Here is a 16401-nt window from a genome sequence, read left to right as displayed (position 1 = left end):
AGTGCGTAGAAGAGTGTAGAGGTATTGTTAACTGCAACGTATGGCTGAATAAATTTTGATAATCTGACACATTTATTGCAGCTGCATCTCAGTCAGAATCACAGTGTGACCACCTGGACTTGGTTCATTTGGTTAGGACGCTAAATTAGTTTCTCGCCTCGTTTTTAGGGAAGCAATTTAAATATTAATAAAAACCTCGTTGGCAGCTCTGGTTATGGGTTAATTCAGTGTTTGTCCTTGTGGAAAAACCAAGTGATCTTTAAAGGCTTACAATCAGATGCTCTCTGCTGCTGAATATTTTATTTTCAAGTAGCTGCAGCCCTTACAAATAAACACAACAAATACAGAACCCCAAAATTCATACCTTTTTATCAAACTAAAATGCAATGAAAAGAACATAGATGATAAAAGTGCATTTAACAGTTTGGCATTCAGAGTCGGTATAGAGAAGTGCAGTGTGTAAAAATGGTAATTAAAAGGAATAAAACAGAGAAAGGAGACCTGAACACACTCAGGGATGGCTTTTGTCTAATCTCCACGCTCTGCTCGCCCCGTTATAAAAGACATCCATTTCCTCTCAGCTTCTCTTTGTGTCTTTGTTGGCTTATTTATCAGCGCTTGCCCTTGTAGAGTTGTTTGGCGGTTCAGTCAGGGCCCAGAGAGCCTGATATGTGCATTTTTTTGCTTGCTGGTAAATATTTGATCGTGCAGGAATTGGAGCTCACACACTGTGTTGCAATGGGTATGCCTGGCACTGTACTCCAAAACAAGATCAAAATTGGCATGTTCACAAAGACTCGTGAATACAAAAGCACAGACAAATGCCAGTATACTCATTGTGACTGGTGATCTGATCTCTTAATTGCGTTGATGCCAGATGGAGGAGCTTCCGAGTCAGGGTCGGAAGAGACGCGCTGGGTTAAAAGACTGCTGGAAAATCACATGGTAGTATTGATTAGTTGCAGATAATAGTATATTGAGGCTGTGTGAAAGTTTTTGGCTGGCAAGTGTGGATGCACTTTGGCAGTCTGTACTGGCTTGTAGCACCAAGTCGGATTTAAAGTGCCCCAGTATTTATGCGGCAGAGAGAGAGAGTCGTAAAAACGACGTGTGCACCCAGAGAGACCCGGAAACTAAGGAAAAGGCCACGGAGAGACGAACGCAGAGGGAGACGTAGCCACTGAGTGTGGGTGGCTGATGGATGCAGGGATGGGGGCTGACTGAGTGTTTGTGTGGCAGGGCGGGGGGTTGGATGGTTTTTGGTGCGTCATTAATCAGCAACACCTCCCCTGACACTGTCTAGACAGACGTCTGAGAGCTGCCCCGCTCTGCTGCGCTCTGCTCCCTCTATCAGCTCCACACCTTTCTCCCCCTGCCGTCTGTCTATTTGTCTGTCTCTGTCCTTTCTCTCTCTGCCTTCAGCTCTTTTTCCCTTCTCGCGTTTTATCTCCCTGCCTCTTTCTTCTCCTCCTTTCATTTCTGTGCTTTCTTTCTTTCTCTCTCCTTATCTCAGTAGCCTTTCCTTTTAATCCTTTCAGTTCCACTCTTTCCCTCACTCCGTCTCTCCATTTCAATTGCCCTGATCCTCTAAAAACCCCCCTCCCTCCCCCGTCTGTTGTTCTCTCCACCCAGACTGCCTTGTCAGTGGGGGTTGGCTATTAGAGCCGCAGTCACTAATTGAAATGGGTTCCCTCTGATAATGACTCGACACAGTGGAAATGTGTGGAATTGGATAGAAATGTGAGAAATGAAGAAATGGATCATGCCGTCACAGTCTGAAGAGTTAATTGAGGTGAAGATCTCTGACAAAAGCTGGTGGATGAACCGGTGTGCTGAATGTTTTTCTGTTTGAGTGCAGGCTCCTTTCTTTCTCTTTACTGTAATTACATTGTAATGTCTGTCACAGCTAATTGGTGGCATGCTGGCGTGTGCCGTTGCTGCACCAGGATATCATTCATTTTAAATATGCAGCATGGTAACCATACTTCACTGTACGGAGCCTCGTCTCCCAGCAAAAGCTTGCGTGAAATCAGCGTATACAGAAATGATTGTTATGCAGAAAGCATCATGTGACTTGCTGTGAGGCTATAACTGGTTTACACTGTGACCAAAACAGAATAAACAAATGAAGGCTGTGTACAGGGTAAGGTCAGAACTGCTGAACTGTTAATAGACTCTGGGTATGACTCTAAAAATTACAGGTAATGAATTGGGATGGATGAATAATCACAGATAAGTCACTTGACAAATAAAATGAGAAACACTTGTTGCTTCCAGCCTCATTGCTCGTTTGATAGATTTGGATTTTGGATTGCAGGCCAGACGTGATAAGTAGTTTTTGCTGCTACAGTGTCATTAACTCACAAGGCTGACTGGTCATGAAAATGATTTTAATGATTAAAAAAAAAAAAAGATTTTTAACGATGAGCTGCTGAATTATTCCCAAAAGCTCAAACAGAAGTTTTGTAGATCAAACAGTGACTCTGAGTTCATTGCACTGAACATCAGTTTGAGTGTTTGGTCATTTTCACGTTGTATGTGTATCAGAAAGATACTGGTATTAAGACTGATCGAGTTCCTGTTGATGCCAGCCAGCTCACAGCCAAGCTTTTATCTTTGTCCTCTCCTCGTGCATGTCCCAGCTCATTCACTCCTCTGTCTCGCTCTGTCTCTCAGGTGTTATATGCTCCGCAGGCGAGGGATCGCTTCACCGCTCCCTCCTTCATGCAGCGTGACCGCTTCAGCCGCTTCCAGCCCACCTACCCCTACCTGCAGCATCAGATTGACCTGCCGCCCACCATCTCTCTGTCGGACGGGGAGGAACCACCGCCGTACCAGGGACCCTGCACCCTCCAGCTCCGTGACCCCGAGCAGCAGATGGAGCTGAACCGCGAGTCGGTGAGGGCACCGCCCAACCGGACCATCTACGACAGTGACTTGATCGACATGGGAGGAGGCGGGAGTCTAGGAGGGGTAGGGGGAGGAGGGGCTGGGATGGGGGGCGGTGGCCCGAGGCCGCCCAGCAGTAACTCGGGCATCAGTGCCGCCAACTCCAGCAGCCACGGGCGTATGGAGGGCCCCCCGCCAGCATACAGCGAGGTGATAGGCCACTACCCTGGCTCAGCATTCTTTCTACACCAGCACAGCAATAACCAGAGGGTGGGGAGGCCGGGGGGGCTGGGGAGTAGGACAATCCAGCAGCAGAGCCAATCAGAAAGCACAATTGTACCTGCCAAGGCCAAGGACGGCCAACCAGAGGACTTGGTGTGAAGAAACAGGGAGGGGAGAGGTAGGGCAACCCACCCCAGACTGAGATCTGTGTCTCTCGTTCACCCCAGACCTCCTGTAAGCCGGGGTCTCTCTTATCGCTCTGTCTCTCACGTCCTCTCTCCACACTCCCATGCACAAACACACCAACTTTAGCTACAGAAACAAGCAAAGAGAGGAACCAACAACTGATCTCATTTCATCCATGCGCTAGCACTGCTGGGACAGGATGTACGCACTGTGTCCAGACTTTTTTTTTTCCTCCTTATTTTAAGAAAGAACCACACTGCTAGCACAGATTGAAACAGTTTTCTCTTTCACCCCCCCCACTCCCCCTGGCGGCGATGCCGCTGTCCCCAGGAACTGAGGAGGGATCAGTTTTGGGGGGGTTTGTTGTTTTCTTCTTTCTTCATTGTTTTTCTGTTTTTGGACCGGGATCTGTGCACAAAGCGAGAACTGAGAATCAAGGACTTTACAGAGAACACAACGAAACAAGAGACTCACAAACCCAAATCTTAGTGCCAAGGTTCACAAGGAAGCAAAACAAAGGGGGGGATGACTTGTTTTAACATTGAAAACACAAAAGAAACGTTATCTCAAAGTTGCACTATCTTTTTGTTGTAAAAGAGAAGAGGGAAATGATGTTATGTTATAACAGCGATGTTTTTAATTTCCTGTCTTGTTTGTTTGTTTTTTGGCCTTTTTGTGAATGGACTGATTGACTGACTGAACTTTGGCTCCAAAGTTGTTTTAAACAATTGGGAGCAAAAACAAAAAAACAAAACAAAAAAACCCAACAACAACAAAAAAAACAACAACAAAAAAAACAAGTATTATAAGCTTATGTCCTTCCTTTTTTGAAAACCGCAAGAAATCCTTGTACCCAGCCTAAACATCTCTGTCTGCTTACACCACAGGCACAGTGAGACTTAGTAAGAGAATAACCTGTACTGCTTCATGTCTGCGTTCACATCATGGGGAGGGGTGGGGGGGGTAATCTGCCTCATGAGCAGCTGCTGGATTGATGGTGTGTTATAACTAACCACCAGAGGAAGTGAGCGAAGATTAGAGTCCTAAACACAGCTTGGCTGGATTCAGTGGGATCCAGGCTCAGGTTTGTGAGATATCAGCCCAGCTGTTTTGATATCAAGTTTAAAAAAGAAAGCCCTCAGCCCCTGTTAAGGAGGGTCTGTCTAGCAGGTGGTCAGAGCAGATTCTTCTCATTTCAAATCTACCCTGACTGCTGAGTACCTGATGTTTCCTCTCGCCCCCCTTCCCTGCATCCAGGTCCACCGCCCTTCCCCAAATGCTCGTCTCAGACATCTTGCACAGTGCATTCTGCCAACAGCCACCACACTGAACTCGAACCCACACAGAAAAACACAAAATATGTGAAGAAGAAGAAGAAGGAGGGGGGGAAAAAAAGAAGGCTCGACTCTCCGTCTTCACGTTTCTAAAGCCACAAAAGAATGACACAAAGTGAAGATTCCTGTCTGCGTCTGTCAGCACAGAGATCAGGTTTTTAAAGGAAAATTGTCTGTGGTCAAAGTCAAAGGGCTATGGGAGGCTCCTTTTTGTAAAAGAAACACAGAAAAAACCCCTTTTTGAAAATCTAGCCTTTTTCTCTGCTCATCGTTGCCTTCTCCTCTGCTCTTGCGCTTTATCTGTCTCTCTTTCCTGTTTGCGCCAGTCCCCCTCCCCCCTTTTCTAACGGCGTCTCCGGTAAACACTGTTCATCATCACTCCATCCATCCATCCGTGTGCAGAAAAAGTGCGATCAAATGATGCAGAGTCCGCCGAGCCCTTTAAAGTGGAGACTGGAGTGGAGTTCTCATTCGGCAGCGTGCTGGTGCAGCCCTCTCCTCACTGTATAAGTGTGTACACGTGTGCGTTTGTTGGTCAGACCTTTTAACAACACAGAAAAGCACTTAATGCTCCTGCAGGAGTTTTGTGTGTGTGTGTGTGTGTGTGAGAGAGATTGTAACTGAATGATTTATTAACTGACTCCAGTTTAAACATTCAAGGACATATTACTTCTTTAACACAGCTTCAGTTCAGCTTTCATCGGGATACAGTCGAGTGTCTTTCTTAAAAAGGCAGAAATGCTCCATGTTTGATTGTCACAGTGCAAAGGTGACATCACAGTGAGCCTCAAACAAAGTGGACGCATCCAGCAAACCCCAAAAAGGAAAAGCCCAGCTGGGATGATGATGATGTGAGTCTGTTTCATACTACGTACTGGTTCCAGGCGTGCTAGCAGTACAGCCTCAGCACGTTGGCGTGCACGCGGGACATGCTTGTTTTCTGAGTGAAGTGCAGTCTTTATAGTCCCTCCATGTATTAAATCTTTGAAAAACGAAAGCTCTGCTTTCTTTTCAAGATCAGAGGACAAGGTTGTATGAATTTGATGTTTTTTCCTACTCTCAGCAAATCCCATGAAAGTGTCTAAATACTTTTGTGACCTCCTCACCCCGTCTGTAGCACTCGGCACTAAGCACCAGTTCCATTCATTTCTGCTGAAGAGACACAATATTTAAAAGAAGCATTTGGCTCAAGGTTAAATTAGTGTGTTTCTTGTTAATGCCAAAATTCATCGTCGAAGAGCAATCGCTTTCACAGTCCACTGTTGTCACGATTTTAAAGCTCTGTACGTGGGAGTCATTATGACAGGTCTGTTAGTGGAGCCTTTTTAAAAAAATAATAATATCCAACCAGTGGATTTTTCAGCGTGAGGCTCACAGGGAGGTGGTGGGTGCAGCACCTGGACGCTGCACACGTGGCTCTAGTTAGATTTGGACTGGTTGAGGACTATTTTAAGCTCAAACACATTTGGTGCTCTAGTGGGCACTAGCACCCACAGGAAGGCTGTGTGAGTCCATGTAAACGGCTGCGTGCTGGTAATGAAGGAACATGCTTTCCGGTGCGACTCACTGTTATTCAACCACAGTCGAGCTCATGGGAATAACATGCTAACAATAACACGTTTGCAGATCATTTTTGTTTCAGGAAAATGTGTGAATTTGTTGCCAGGATGTTTCAGAAAAGCTGAAGAAGTTGCAGGATGTTTCACAGCTAACTGGCAACAGGTCCATAGCATCTTTGATTAGAAAGGATCGTCTTTCAGTAAAGACGGTTAGTGATACGATACTCTGAAGACTGCAACGGAAAACGTGTTTGTGCCCACGCTCGTGCCAGATGAAACCCTCAGTAATGCTGGGTGATGGAGCAACATGTGGTCCCACCCTGATGATCTTTCAGTGAAGCCTCTGCTTATTTCAGCAAGACCGTGCTTCTCATACCTATGGGATGAGCTGCTAGGTTCAAATTTAAGCGACACGTGTAAAATGTAGTCTGATCATTTGATATAATCTTGTTTAAACTGCTCATTTAAATTATTTCCATTAGGCTGTGTTGGGTTTGTAACATTTTACACTGAATCCCAGGGTGCACTGGGAACATGCAGTACTTATGAATCTTTTCATGGGATTTGTTGACAAGAAAAAATATAAAGTAACACCAGGCTGAACATCTTTTATCACTACTTGTCAGCGCACAACAAAGAAAAACTTGATGAGGTCTCGTATGACGAATACACAAACCTCTGTAGTATGAAATGAAATGTGTCGGTGTAGAACACCTGCTGCTGCCAGATGAACACGGGTGATTATTGGACGAGTGCAGCAGTGTTCGATGGCATCATGCCAAACAGCTGAGGTGGAAGCAGGAAGTGGTTCTTCATGTATGTTTGTCCCCCTCCTTCCACACTCATGAGTCACTTATAAGAAAGTTTCCGTCAGTCTGAACGGAAGCCCCATCGGCATCGGTGTGTTTGAATGTCTCAGTGGTTATCAGCTGATTCTAAGGTTTTGTTGTGTGTGTGAGTGAGATCACATCGCTGCTATTGCTGTTGCTGCTGCTACTGTTGTTGCTACTGCTGCTTCTCATGCTCACCCCAACCCGCCCAAAGTCTTTGTATCACCCCCCCTCACATCAACCAGAAGGAGAGAAATCTGGCCCTTTGCAGTCAAACCCACAAGTATTGAGACATCAAGCCTTGTGTTCCAACACTTTGACTTCAGACGAGCAGAGGTGTGTTTACCTAGCAAAGATTGTCCCAACACTTTTGGCCTTTGACCTACTCCAGCCCCACATCTTCTTCCCCTGTTTTTTTTTTTTTTTTATGTATTTTTTCCTTCTTCTTTTTTGTTCTCTGCTTGTTCTTTCTGCGCAGTCATAGCTTGTAAATGGAGGATACAAAGATGAATTTTATGTTTTCTACAAGGAGGTTTGCATGTTACTATTATGTGAGTAAATAAGGTGCCTAACGTTCATGTTTGAGCAGACCACACCTCAGTCAGACTGCTGCTGGGAATCCGCGAGGGTGGCTTCATCGCCGCCTGTCTGGCAGAATAGAGAAGCAGAGTGCGAGGACGGCCAAAAAGCGATCCTTTCTGTCTTTTTTTATTTTTTTTTCCTCTCTCTAAAGTCTTGGACGGATGAGTCTGCTCCGACATTTAGGATTCTGGGGCGTTCTCACGCACCCACCCTCCCTCCCAATGAGCAACAGTGTGCCTGTTTCCAAACTTGCTGCTCCACCTTGAACTTTTTTTATTTTTATTTTTATTTTTGAGTGCGGCAGTTGCTCACCGGCCATTGTGCCAGACAGGACCGGTCGCTCCTAGAGAAGCCACTGAAGCCATTCCAAGCAGTAATGTGACCCGTGTGGAGCAGACATAGGAAACCCACTTGCACTCAAAAAGCTCCCACCTTCGTTGTGCCTCACTTCCAACGGTGCTTTTTTCAGTAGTCTGTCTTTCTTTATGTTTGTTTGTAAGGTGCTGTATATAACTTGAATATATTATGCACATATCCTACCCAATGGGTAGAAACCACAAAAAGATGTTGTGAATAATGTAATATAATGTATAGACGATATAAGAATTTTAAGAAGGCAGCATCAAATTTGTAAATGCCTACAGTTAAAAATGTGCTTTGTCTTTTTTTTTCTTTCTTTTTAAAAATAAGAAAACGTGGTTTGCAAAGTACGCTTAGAAAATGGTTGCAACACAAATACAAATTACTACTTAATAATAATATTTTGCTATGAATAGTCTGTTATGAGGACGAGAGAACCTCGGGATTAAGGACCCTTGTTGAGAGACGATATTCACGTGTTTGTCGGATTCTTCTGTCACAGTGCCAGCCATCATTTAGGCACTGGCTGATGATTTTTCTTTTGACCAACTAACAAATGTATAGCTCTATTATACAGATCTTTTAAGAAAACCTATATCTCACACACACACACACACACACGAGAGCTGTCAGCACTTCTCCGTGATCTTGGAGAATGTGCTCCTCTGTACGTCTGATTTTTAGTTTTTGTAATTCTGCCAAAGTGTAAAAACTCGCTGAGCACACTGGGCTCTGCTTATTGGTCCGGCTGGATGTTTAGGCATTTCAGCTCTAGTTTTTGATTGCATGGTTGTCAAAGAGGAAAACCATCAATGGAGGGGAAGAAGGAAAAAAAATCCATTTAGTTTGGAAAGTTGCACCAGCATGGCACGAGCGAGGGGAAAACTCACTTTTTTTGTTTTTGTTTGTTTCCTCTGTTATTTTTCACGATTATTTTCTACATTATAATGTTATATGTGGCACAGTATATTAAAACAAAAGTCATGTTTAATCTGCAGTCATTTATTTACAGTATGTACTGAAAATAACTCCACTGTACAATAACCGCAGAGCATGTTCATTCTTATCTATAGACGATGTACATAGCAACGCGCCATGTTCTCTTTGAAGCACCAAATAAGTGGCAGTTGTGTAGTTTATATTTGGAAATGGTCTCTATTGTAACTTTGGCTGGCGTGCCGCTCGGCTCTCCTCTTCCTTTAATTTCAATTTAAAAGTTTTTCTTTCTCTTTTTCGTTTCCTGCACTAGCTTGAAGAATTAACGGGCTCAGACTGATCTTTTATTTGATTTCTCTCTTCGCAGTGCTCTCTCTCTCTCTCTCTCAGAAATGTGTACTCGACTGCTGACAAGACCACAAGTAGCTCTTTTTACTGTTCCTGATTTTAATGACGACGATATCGTGTCAACAGTTTGGTATTCTCTCAGTCTTGACAGCTAACATAGGACTGCTTCCATCATGGGTTTTGTAACATCGTTTAGCTTTCGTTACAAAAATGATTCTTCTTCTCCCCCCTCTGTGCTCAAATCTAGATATATATGGCTGTATTCAGTAACCATACAATGTGTGTGTGATTTTATATATATATCTATATAAATATATATATAATATAAAATACACACACATACACACAAACACAGAGGTAAAATTGTTGTGTATTTTTGCCTCTTTTTATTTAAGCAATTGTGATGTAATAGGTTTTAGGCCTAAGGTCTGTTATTGCAATACTTTTACAGAAAAGAAAAAAAAATCAAAAAATGTTGCTCTAAGTGCTGTTGTAGTCAAAGATTTTATGCTTGTACTTATGCTGTAGTCAAACTGCAGCGTAATGAATAAAACTTTAAAAGTGATTACTCTGTTGTTCTGCCTGTTTGTTCCTGTAGTCTTCTATAGATAATGAGGCTTTGTAATGTGATTACTGTGAAGTCGGTGTGGGCAGCCCTGCCACTCGGCTCTTTATCTGTCCTCGCTGAAGCGGCCAAATAACATGCGAGCAGGATTTAAGGCGGGTCAGCAGCTTCACGGCCTTATTAACCTGCTTTTCTGTGTTGCTTGGCAATGCAGGTGGAAGCCCGCCGCACGTACATGCAAAACACTGAGTAGGTTAATTGGTTGCTATGATACAATTAAGACACATGCGGTTCACATCGCATATTGCAGGACCGTGTTTTATATTTGAGTTTATCTGGAGTCTGTAAAGCATGTAGGCTACAGGCACCAGTGAGTCTTGAGAAAGAAGTCGTTTCAAGATTTTGTCAAGCTCTCAATTAAGTTTTAAACCACACATATACACCTTTTGTCAGCATCACTGGTTTGGGCCACTACTATTCACGGAGACTTCAGATCCTTTCACTGCTCATCAAAACAACCTGAAGTTCAACACTACTCATGCTCAGGACCTCAGCTGTGTATCTGTGTATCTCTAAGGCAAACCACATGATTGATTGTCAGTACAGGAACCTTTACCATGAAAACTGACATCTTTAGGCAGTTTTTGTCTGGAAAAATCCGTATGAAGCCCCAAGACTTTCCAACCAGTCTTAGGCTTAACCCTTGTGTTGTCCTCGGGTCATTTTTGACCCGAAAAGAAATCTTTCGCCATCAAAAATGTGTTTTTTATTCATCAAATGGTCTGAAAATAACAGGAGTTATTCAGTACTATGCTATGCATGATTGGTATAAGTTTTAAGTAATTTGATTTATTTATGGTTTTGGTTTTTATTGGATTTGCTAATACCTGTTGTCCTAAGGGGTCAAAAACGACCCCAAAGTACAAAGTGTTGTAAAGGGTCACATTGTCACAACATACTGCTTTCAAACATCTTTGATCTTGGGTCACTGATGTGTGGGGTCAAGCAATGGTCATAACAACAACAGGCAACACAATGAGGAGGCGGGTGCTCTACATTCAGTTCAATTCAATTTTATTTATACAGCGCCAAATCACAACAGTCGCCTCAAGGTGCTTTATATTGTAAGGTAGACCCTACAATAATATATACACAGAAAGTATGAAAAAGTATTTTTTTTTTACCATGTTGTGGATAGGAATGACCAGTAGAACAATGCACATATTGAAGGAAGTGAAGTGAAGGAAACCGATGAAGATGAGGAAGAATCTGAACTATGTTCAAGTAGGTTCTCAGGCATCCAGGACATGGTAGTCTAAGGAGCTTGGAAAGAAAGTGACTGGGCTTCTTGAAGTTTATCGAATTTTCAGAATGTGAAACTGAAATAGAAGATGTGTCAGAGGACTACACATCATCCATTTCAATTATGATGAAGACAAAGAATCAAGCAAGAAAGAGGAGTCAGCTGAGACAGAAATATTTGCAGTAATGTGAGGAAACATTGAGCTGGTCTTCTATTCTTGCCAGTGACAGACGATGCATGACTCTCATGCGTCACAGAGAAAGACAATCTACCACGGTCCAAGCACATATGCCAGGTCCCATACTCCTTCGATTGCTTTTCTACTCGAGTACTGAAAGCATTATACGCCATGTATTCTGCTTTTTAACTTTCACATGCCAATGGATGCATCAGAGACCAAGTTGGGGTTCAGTAACTTGCCCAAGGACACCTTGGTAAGAACTCCAGACTAGAGCACACAGAGATTGAACCAACAACCATCCAATTAGCAGATGACCTGCTCTACAGCCAACTCAATGACAAACAAGGAGGGACAACAACAGATGAAGAATAATGGATTGAATGCAGCTGTAGGCATAGGTGGGTATGATTCTTACGGCCGTGCATCTACCCAGTAAAGTCGCTACAGCCAGTTTATGACATCCTGAGTCTGGTAGGGAAGTTTTCATGCTACCGTGCCTAACACAAGATTAATCATAGAATCTCAAAAGTGATATCATTTCATGATAAAGACACAATAGAAGATCATCGTTCGTGACACATACGTGCTCCCATGAGGTGTATGGAACACGTGGGTGTTTCTCCTGCTGTGATGTAAGATCCAGGTACTGATGTGACTGTATGAGCACCAAGTCCCATCAGAGGACTCTGTCCATTCCAACAGAACATCCCAAGTAAACTGGGGAACTATGAGATAAAAACATGGGCAGTATGTGATGCCAGGTACAGCTGTACATGGAACATAGTGTACGATGCTAAACTATCTGGCCCGCAGTCAGGGCATGCAAGTTGTCCCTAATATTACAGAAGGTTTCCAAAAGGAAACAATCACCTGTAACAACTTGTTTACTTCATATGCCCTTGGCCTGCAACTGCAGAGAAGAAAGCTGTCCATGATGGGACCAGTACAGAGGAATAAACCTGAGCTTCCTCCTGCACTTGTGGCAAATATGGGTGTTAACAGACCTCTCTGCACTGAATCATACTTGTTATTAATCTCTGTCTCTCTTCCACAGCGTGTCTTTTATCCTGTCTTCCTTCTCTCACCCAAACTGGCCGCAGCAGATGGCCCCGCCCCTCCCTGAGCCTGGTTCTCCTGGAGGTTTCTTCCCGTTAAAAGGAAGTTTTTCCTTCCCACTGTCACCAAAGTGCTTGTTCATAGGGGGTCATATGATTGTTGGATTTTTCACTGTATGTACTATTGTAGGGTCTACCTTACAATATAAAGCGCCTTAAGATGACTATTGTTGTGATTTGTTGCTATATAAATAAAATTGAATTAACACTTGTAAGTGTATATTAAAATCTTTTACCACATTCGACTGCTCTGCTGTGGGCTATAAGGGTTTGGTATTCTTTGCATTTTCATCACGTTGATATCACATTTGTTGCATTTAAAAAGTTGAAGTAAAATAAGACGTTATCCAAAAAAGTATAATGTATACTATGTAGTATATATACTACTTGTACGGGATGCAACTGCTAAAACTGTCTTTTTGATGATAAATAAAACGTATAAATTAATGTCTTTTAAAAAATAGCAGCTTTTTAAATGTATATTTTTTTTTATTGAAAGTTTTGTAATTATGACAGTCATCCACATGAAACAAACAAAAACAGCAAAAACAAAAACAAACGAACAAACAAACAAACAAACATAATATACACACTGACAATAACATAATGGCACAGTGAAACCCTCAGATCTGCCCGGTCTGGGGGAGCTCCCCTCCACCTCTTTACAGGTCCCATGTCGTCAGGTTTTTGCTACTGTCCACGCAGCGCTTTACAGTCCATATCATCCCAAGGAAGGGTATTTCCAGTCTCTTTTATGAGCTGCCTTCTAAAAAACAGTGACCACGTCCTTAGCAGGCCTTCCTTCTTCCAGTAGTTGCGTGAAAATACTTAGTTAAGCTCTGGTTATATAACCCACCACCCATCATCCCACATTACCACCTTCAACAAATCTCTCCCACTTCATCCACTTTTTATGAAATTGGTTCATTTTGAGGTTAAAAAAAAAATGTAAGTTTTTCCATTCTATATATTTCCTCCATCCCAACAGGATGTTTATCAAATATTTGTCCCTTAAGGAGGCTGCTGATGGGATATTGCCCAAATACGCAGTACAGAAATCCAAATTTAATTTGAGACCAGTCACCAAGTAAATTGATTCGACCACTTCACTCCAGTATGGTTGGATTATTGGGCATTTCCAAAATATATGAAAATGATCTGCCATGTTTCCCCCACAGTTTCTCCAGCAGTATCCATCTGTCAGTTGACCTTTTTGTTTGTATTTTATTTTGGGTGTTATAAAAAACCTAATAAAATTTTTCCACGTGAATTCCCTCCAATAACCCGAGCTAGTAGTTTCCATCTGTGTTCTACATATATTTAACCAACTGTCCTCTGATGTGTTGATTTTAGCCTCCGTCTCCCAATTAATTTTAATATAATTGGTTGATTGATCCTTAAGTGATTGTAGGTTCCGATAAAGTTTAGCAATCAATTTATTTTTAATCTGACCTTTATAAGCATCTTTTATAACGGGGACTAGGCCTTCACTATGTTCTTCTGTAGTTTTTATATTACTATTGAAAAAGGACCTGACTCGGAGATATCTGAAAAAATCTTGGTTTTCCAAACCATAGGTGTCTCTTAATTTTTCAAAACTTTGTAATCCTTCTTTTCCTAACAATGAGCAAAATGGTCCGATCCCCCTTGTTAACCAAGTTGTATAACGTCTATGTGTTTGTGCAGGGATAAATTCCTTATCATGTGTGACCCATCTGAGTTGTTTGATTCCAGCTCCTGATTTAAGACTTTCGCATTCATCAAACCATATCTTTAAAGGAGTTTTAGTCCATTCGTTTAAATTATTTTTCTGTTCCAAATCTAATTTTTTAAATCTCCTAGTATTGTCTGTAGTGGTAATTTTAATTGTGTCACATCTAAATATTTCCATTTTGCTTCGTACGACGGATCACACCAATAAATTAAGTATCTTAATTGTGCGGCTTTAAAATAGCTTTCTAAGTTTGGGAGGGAAAGTCCACCCCATTCCTTAGGTAGTTGCAATGTTATATATCTAACTCTGGGTTTACAGCCCTTCCATACAAATCCCGAAATCATTCTGTTCCATAACGCAAATTGTTTGGCTGGTACGTGTACCGGTATAGATTGAAAAAGGAAAAGCAGAAGCGGAAGTATATTCATTTTGGTCAGGTCGATCCTATTATACAGATCAAGCGGCAGTAGGCTCCACCTTTGAATGTTTTCTTTCAATTCCCTTGTAATTGGTGAGTAGTTTATTTCATAGATTTCTGTCAGTGTTTTGGGAATCTTAATACCTAAATATTTAATCATTTTATTATTCCAATTGAATTTAGAGATACTTTTGATCTTTGTTGTGGGTACATAATTGTATGTGATCACCTGTGTTTTTTGAATGTTTATTTTATATCCGGAAAGTTCTCCAAACATTTCCATCTTTGACCATAACTTAGGTAAGCTTCTTTCTGGGTCTGTGAGGGTCAGCAAAATATCATCTGCATATAAACCCGTTTTATATTCCGTATCCATATCCCTTTCATTTGTTCATCCTCCCTAATAGCTTGCGCCAGCGGTTCAATAAATAAAGCAAACAAGGCTGGGCTAAGCGGACATCCCTGCTGACATCCTCTCTGCAAGTCCACTACTCCAGTTAAGCTCCCATTTATTTTTATTCTTGCTGAAGGTAAATAATATAAATTTTTAATCAGTTGAATAAAAGGGTCTCCGAAACCAAACCGCTCCATAACCAAAAATAAGTAATCCCACCGGACGGAGTCAAACGCCTTTTCTGCATCAAGGCTTAATGCAATTGATGCCCTTTGGGATTTATTCATATAATCCATTAAATGTAAGGCACGTCTTATACTGTCTTGTATCTGTCTGTTTTTGAGAAATCCTGTCTGATCTTCATCAATAATTTCTGGTATTGTATTTTTAAGCCTTTCTGCTGTTATTGAGGTGAATAATCTATCATGTTGGTGACTCCCCTCCCTCCAACACAGTTAAAACATTTTAATAATAGCGGTGATAATAACTCTCTAAAGGTTTTATAATATTCTGATGTAAATCCGTCCATACCCAGCATCTTGTTTTTGTTTTTGCAATGGCTTTATCCAGTTCTTGTTTAGTAATTTGTTGCATTAGTCTTTTGTTTTGTTCCCGTCCAATATTAGGTAAATCCAGAGAATGCAAAAATTTCTGAATGTTTAGAGGGTCAGCCCCTTGTGTCTCTGAATATAATTAATTTTTTATAATAGTTTTCAAATGAGTTTTGTATTTCTTTAGCAGTGTAACACATTTTTTGAGTCTCTTCATCTTTTATACTGTAAATTCTCTTTCTTCTTGCTGTTTTTTTAATTCCCCAGGCCAATAGTTTCTTTGCCCTGGGCCGTAATCATAATACTTTTGCTTAACAAATCTAGCTTTTAGTTCTTCTTGTCTATCGAATATATCATTTAATTTCCGTTTTGTTAAATTTATCTCTTCCAATGTTTGAGAGTCTTTAACAGTGGCGTGTTTAGTCTCTAAATTCTTTAATGTAAGTAGTAACTCATTAATTTGCATTTGTTTCTCTTTCTTTTTGTACGAGTGTGAAGTAGCATAACTGTTCCGAAGGATTAAAGAAATCTGAGCTGGCAGCAATCACTTCAGAGTGTCGGGTCAGAACACTTGCAAATGTTCAGATGTGAGAGGAACAAACAGGCAGAGTCCAGGAATAAAGTTGTCATTCTTTGTATTTCCAATTGAGAATGTGCCCGCAGCTGGGCGAGAGAGAGAGAGAGAGTGTGTGTGTGTGTGTGTGTGTGTGTGTGTGTGTGGTTTCTGCAGACAAAGCATAATAATACAAATCAATTAGGAATCAGATTACATAATAAACATAAAGATACAACTGAGGTGTACTCAAGTACAGTATATAACTAAATAAGCTGACATTATACTTCAGCCTGGTTACATAAACTTAAAGTCAGACATTATGCATCAACACACCGCATAAAACTATGCACTGAAGGCA

The 16401-nt window shown here is 41.6% G+C and overlaps 1 protein-coding gene across 3 annotated transcripts in view; it reads left to right on the top strand.

Moving 5' to 3' along the window:
* Window positions 1-7823, top strand: part of LOC308405059 (low-density lipoprotein receptor class A domain-containing protein 4-like) — a 285430-nt gene extending 277607 nt beyond the window's left edge. For all 3 annotated transcript variants that reach the window (XM_080895462.1, XM_080895463.1, XM_080895464.1), the window contains one exon: window positions 2677-7823. In XM_080895462.1, the coding sequence (XP_080751588.1) occupies window positions 2677-3270 (594 nt within the window). In that variant the 3' untranslated portion in view covers window positions 3271-7823. The remainder of the gene's footprint in view (window positions 1-2676) is intronic.
* Window positions 7824-16401: the final 8578 nt, after the last annotated feature.

The sequence above is a fragment of the Rhamphochromis sp. 'chilingali' genome (genome assembly GCF_963969265.1).
Source record: "Rhamphochromis sp. 'chilingali' genome assembly, chromosome: 11".
In the NCBI taxonomy this organism is placed as follows: domain Eukaryota; kingdom Metazoa; phylum Chordata; class Actinopteri; order Cichliformes; family Cichlidae; genus Rhamphochromis; species Rhamphochromis sp. 'chilingali'.
The sequence above is the reverse complement of the archived record's forward strand: the minus strand, read 5'-3'. Positions and strand labels throughout refer to the sequence as shown.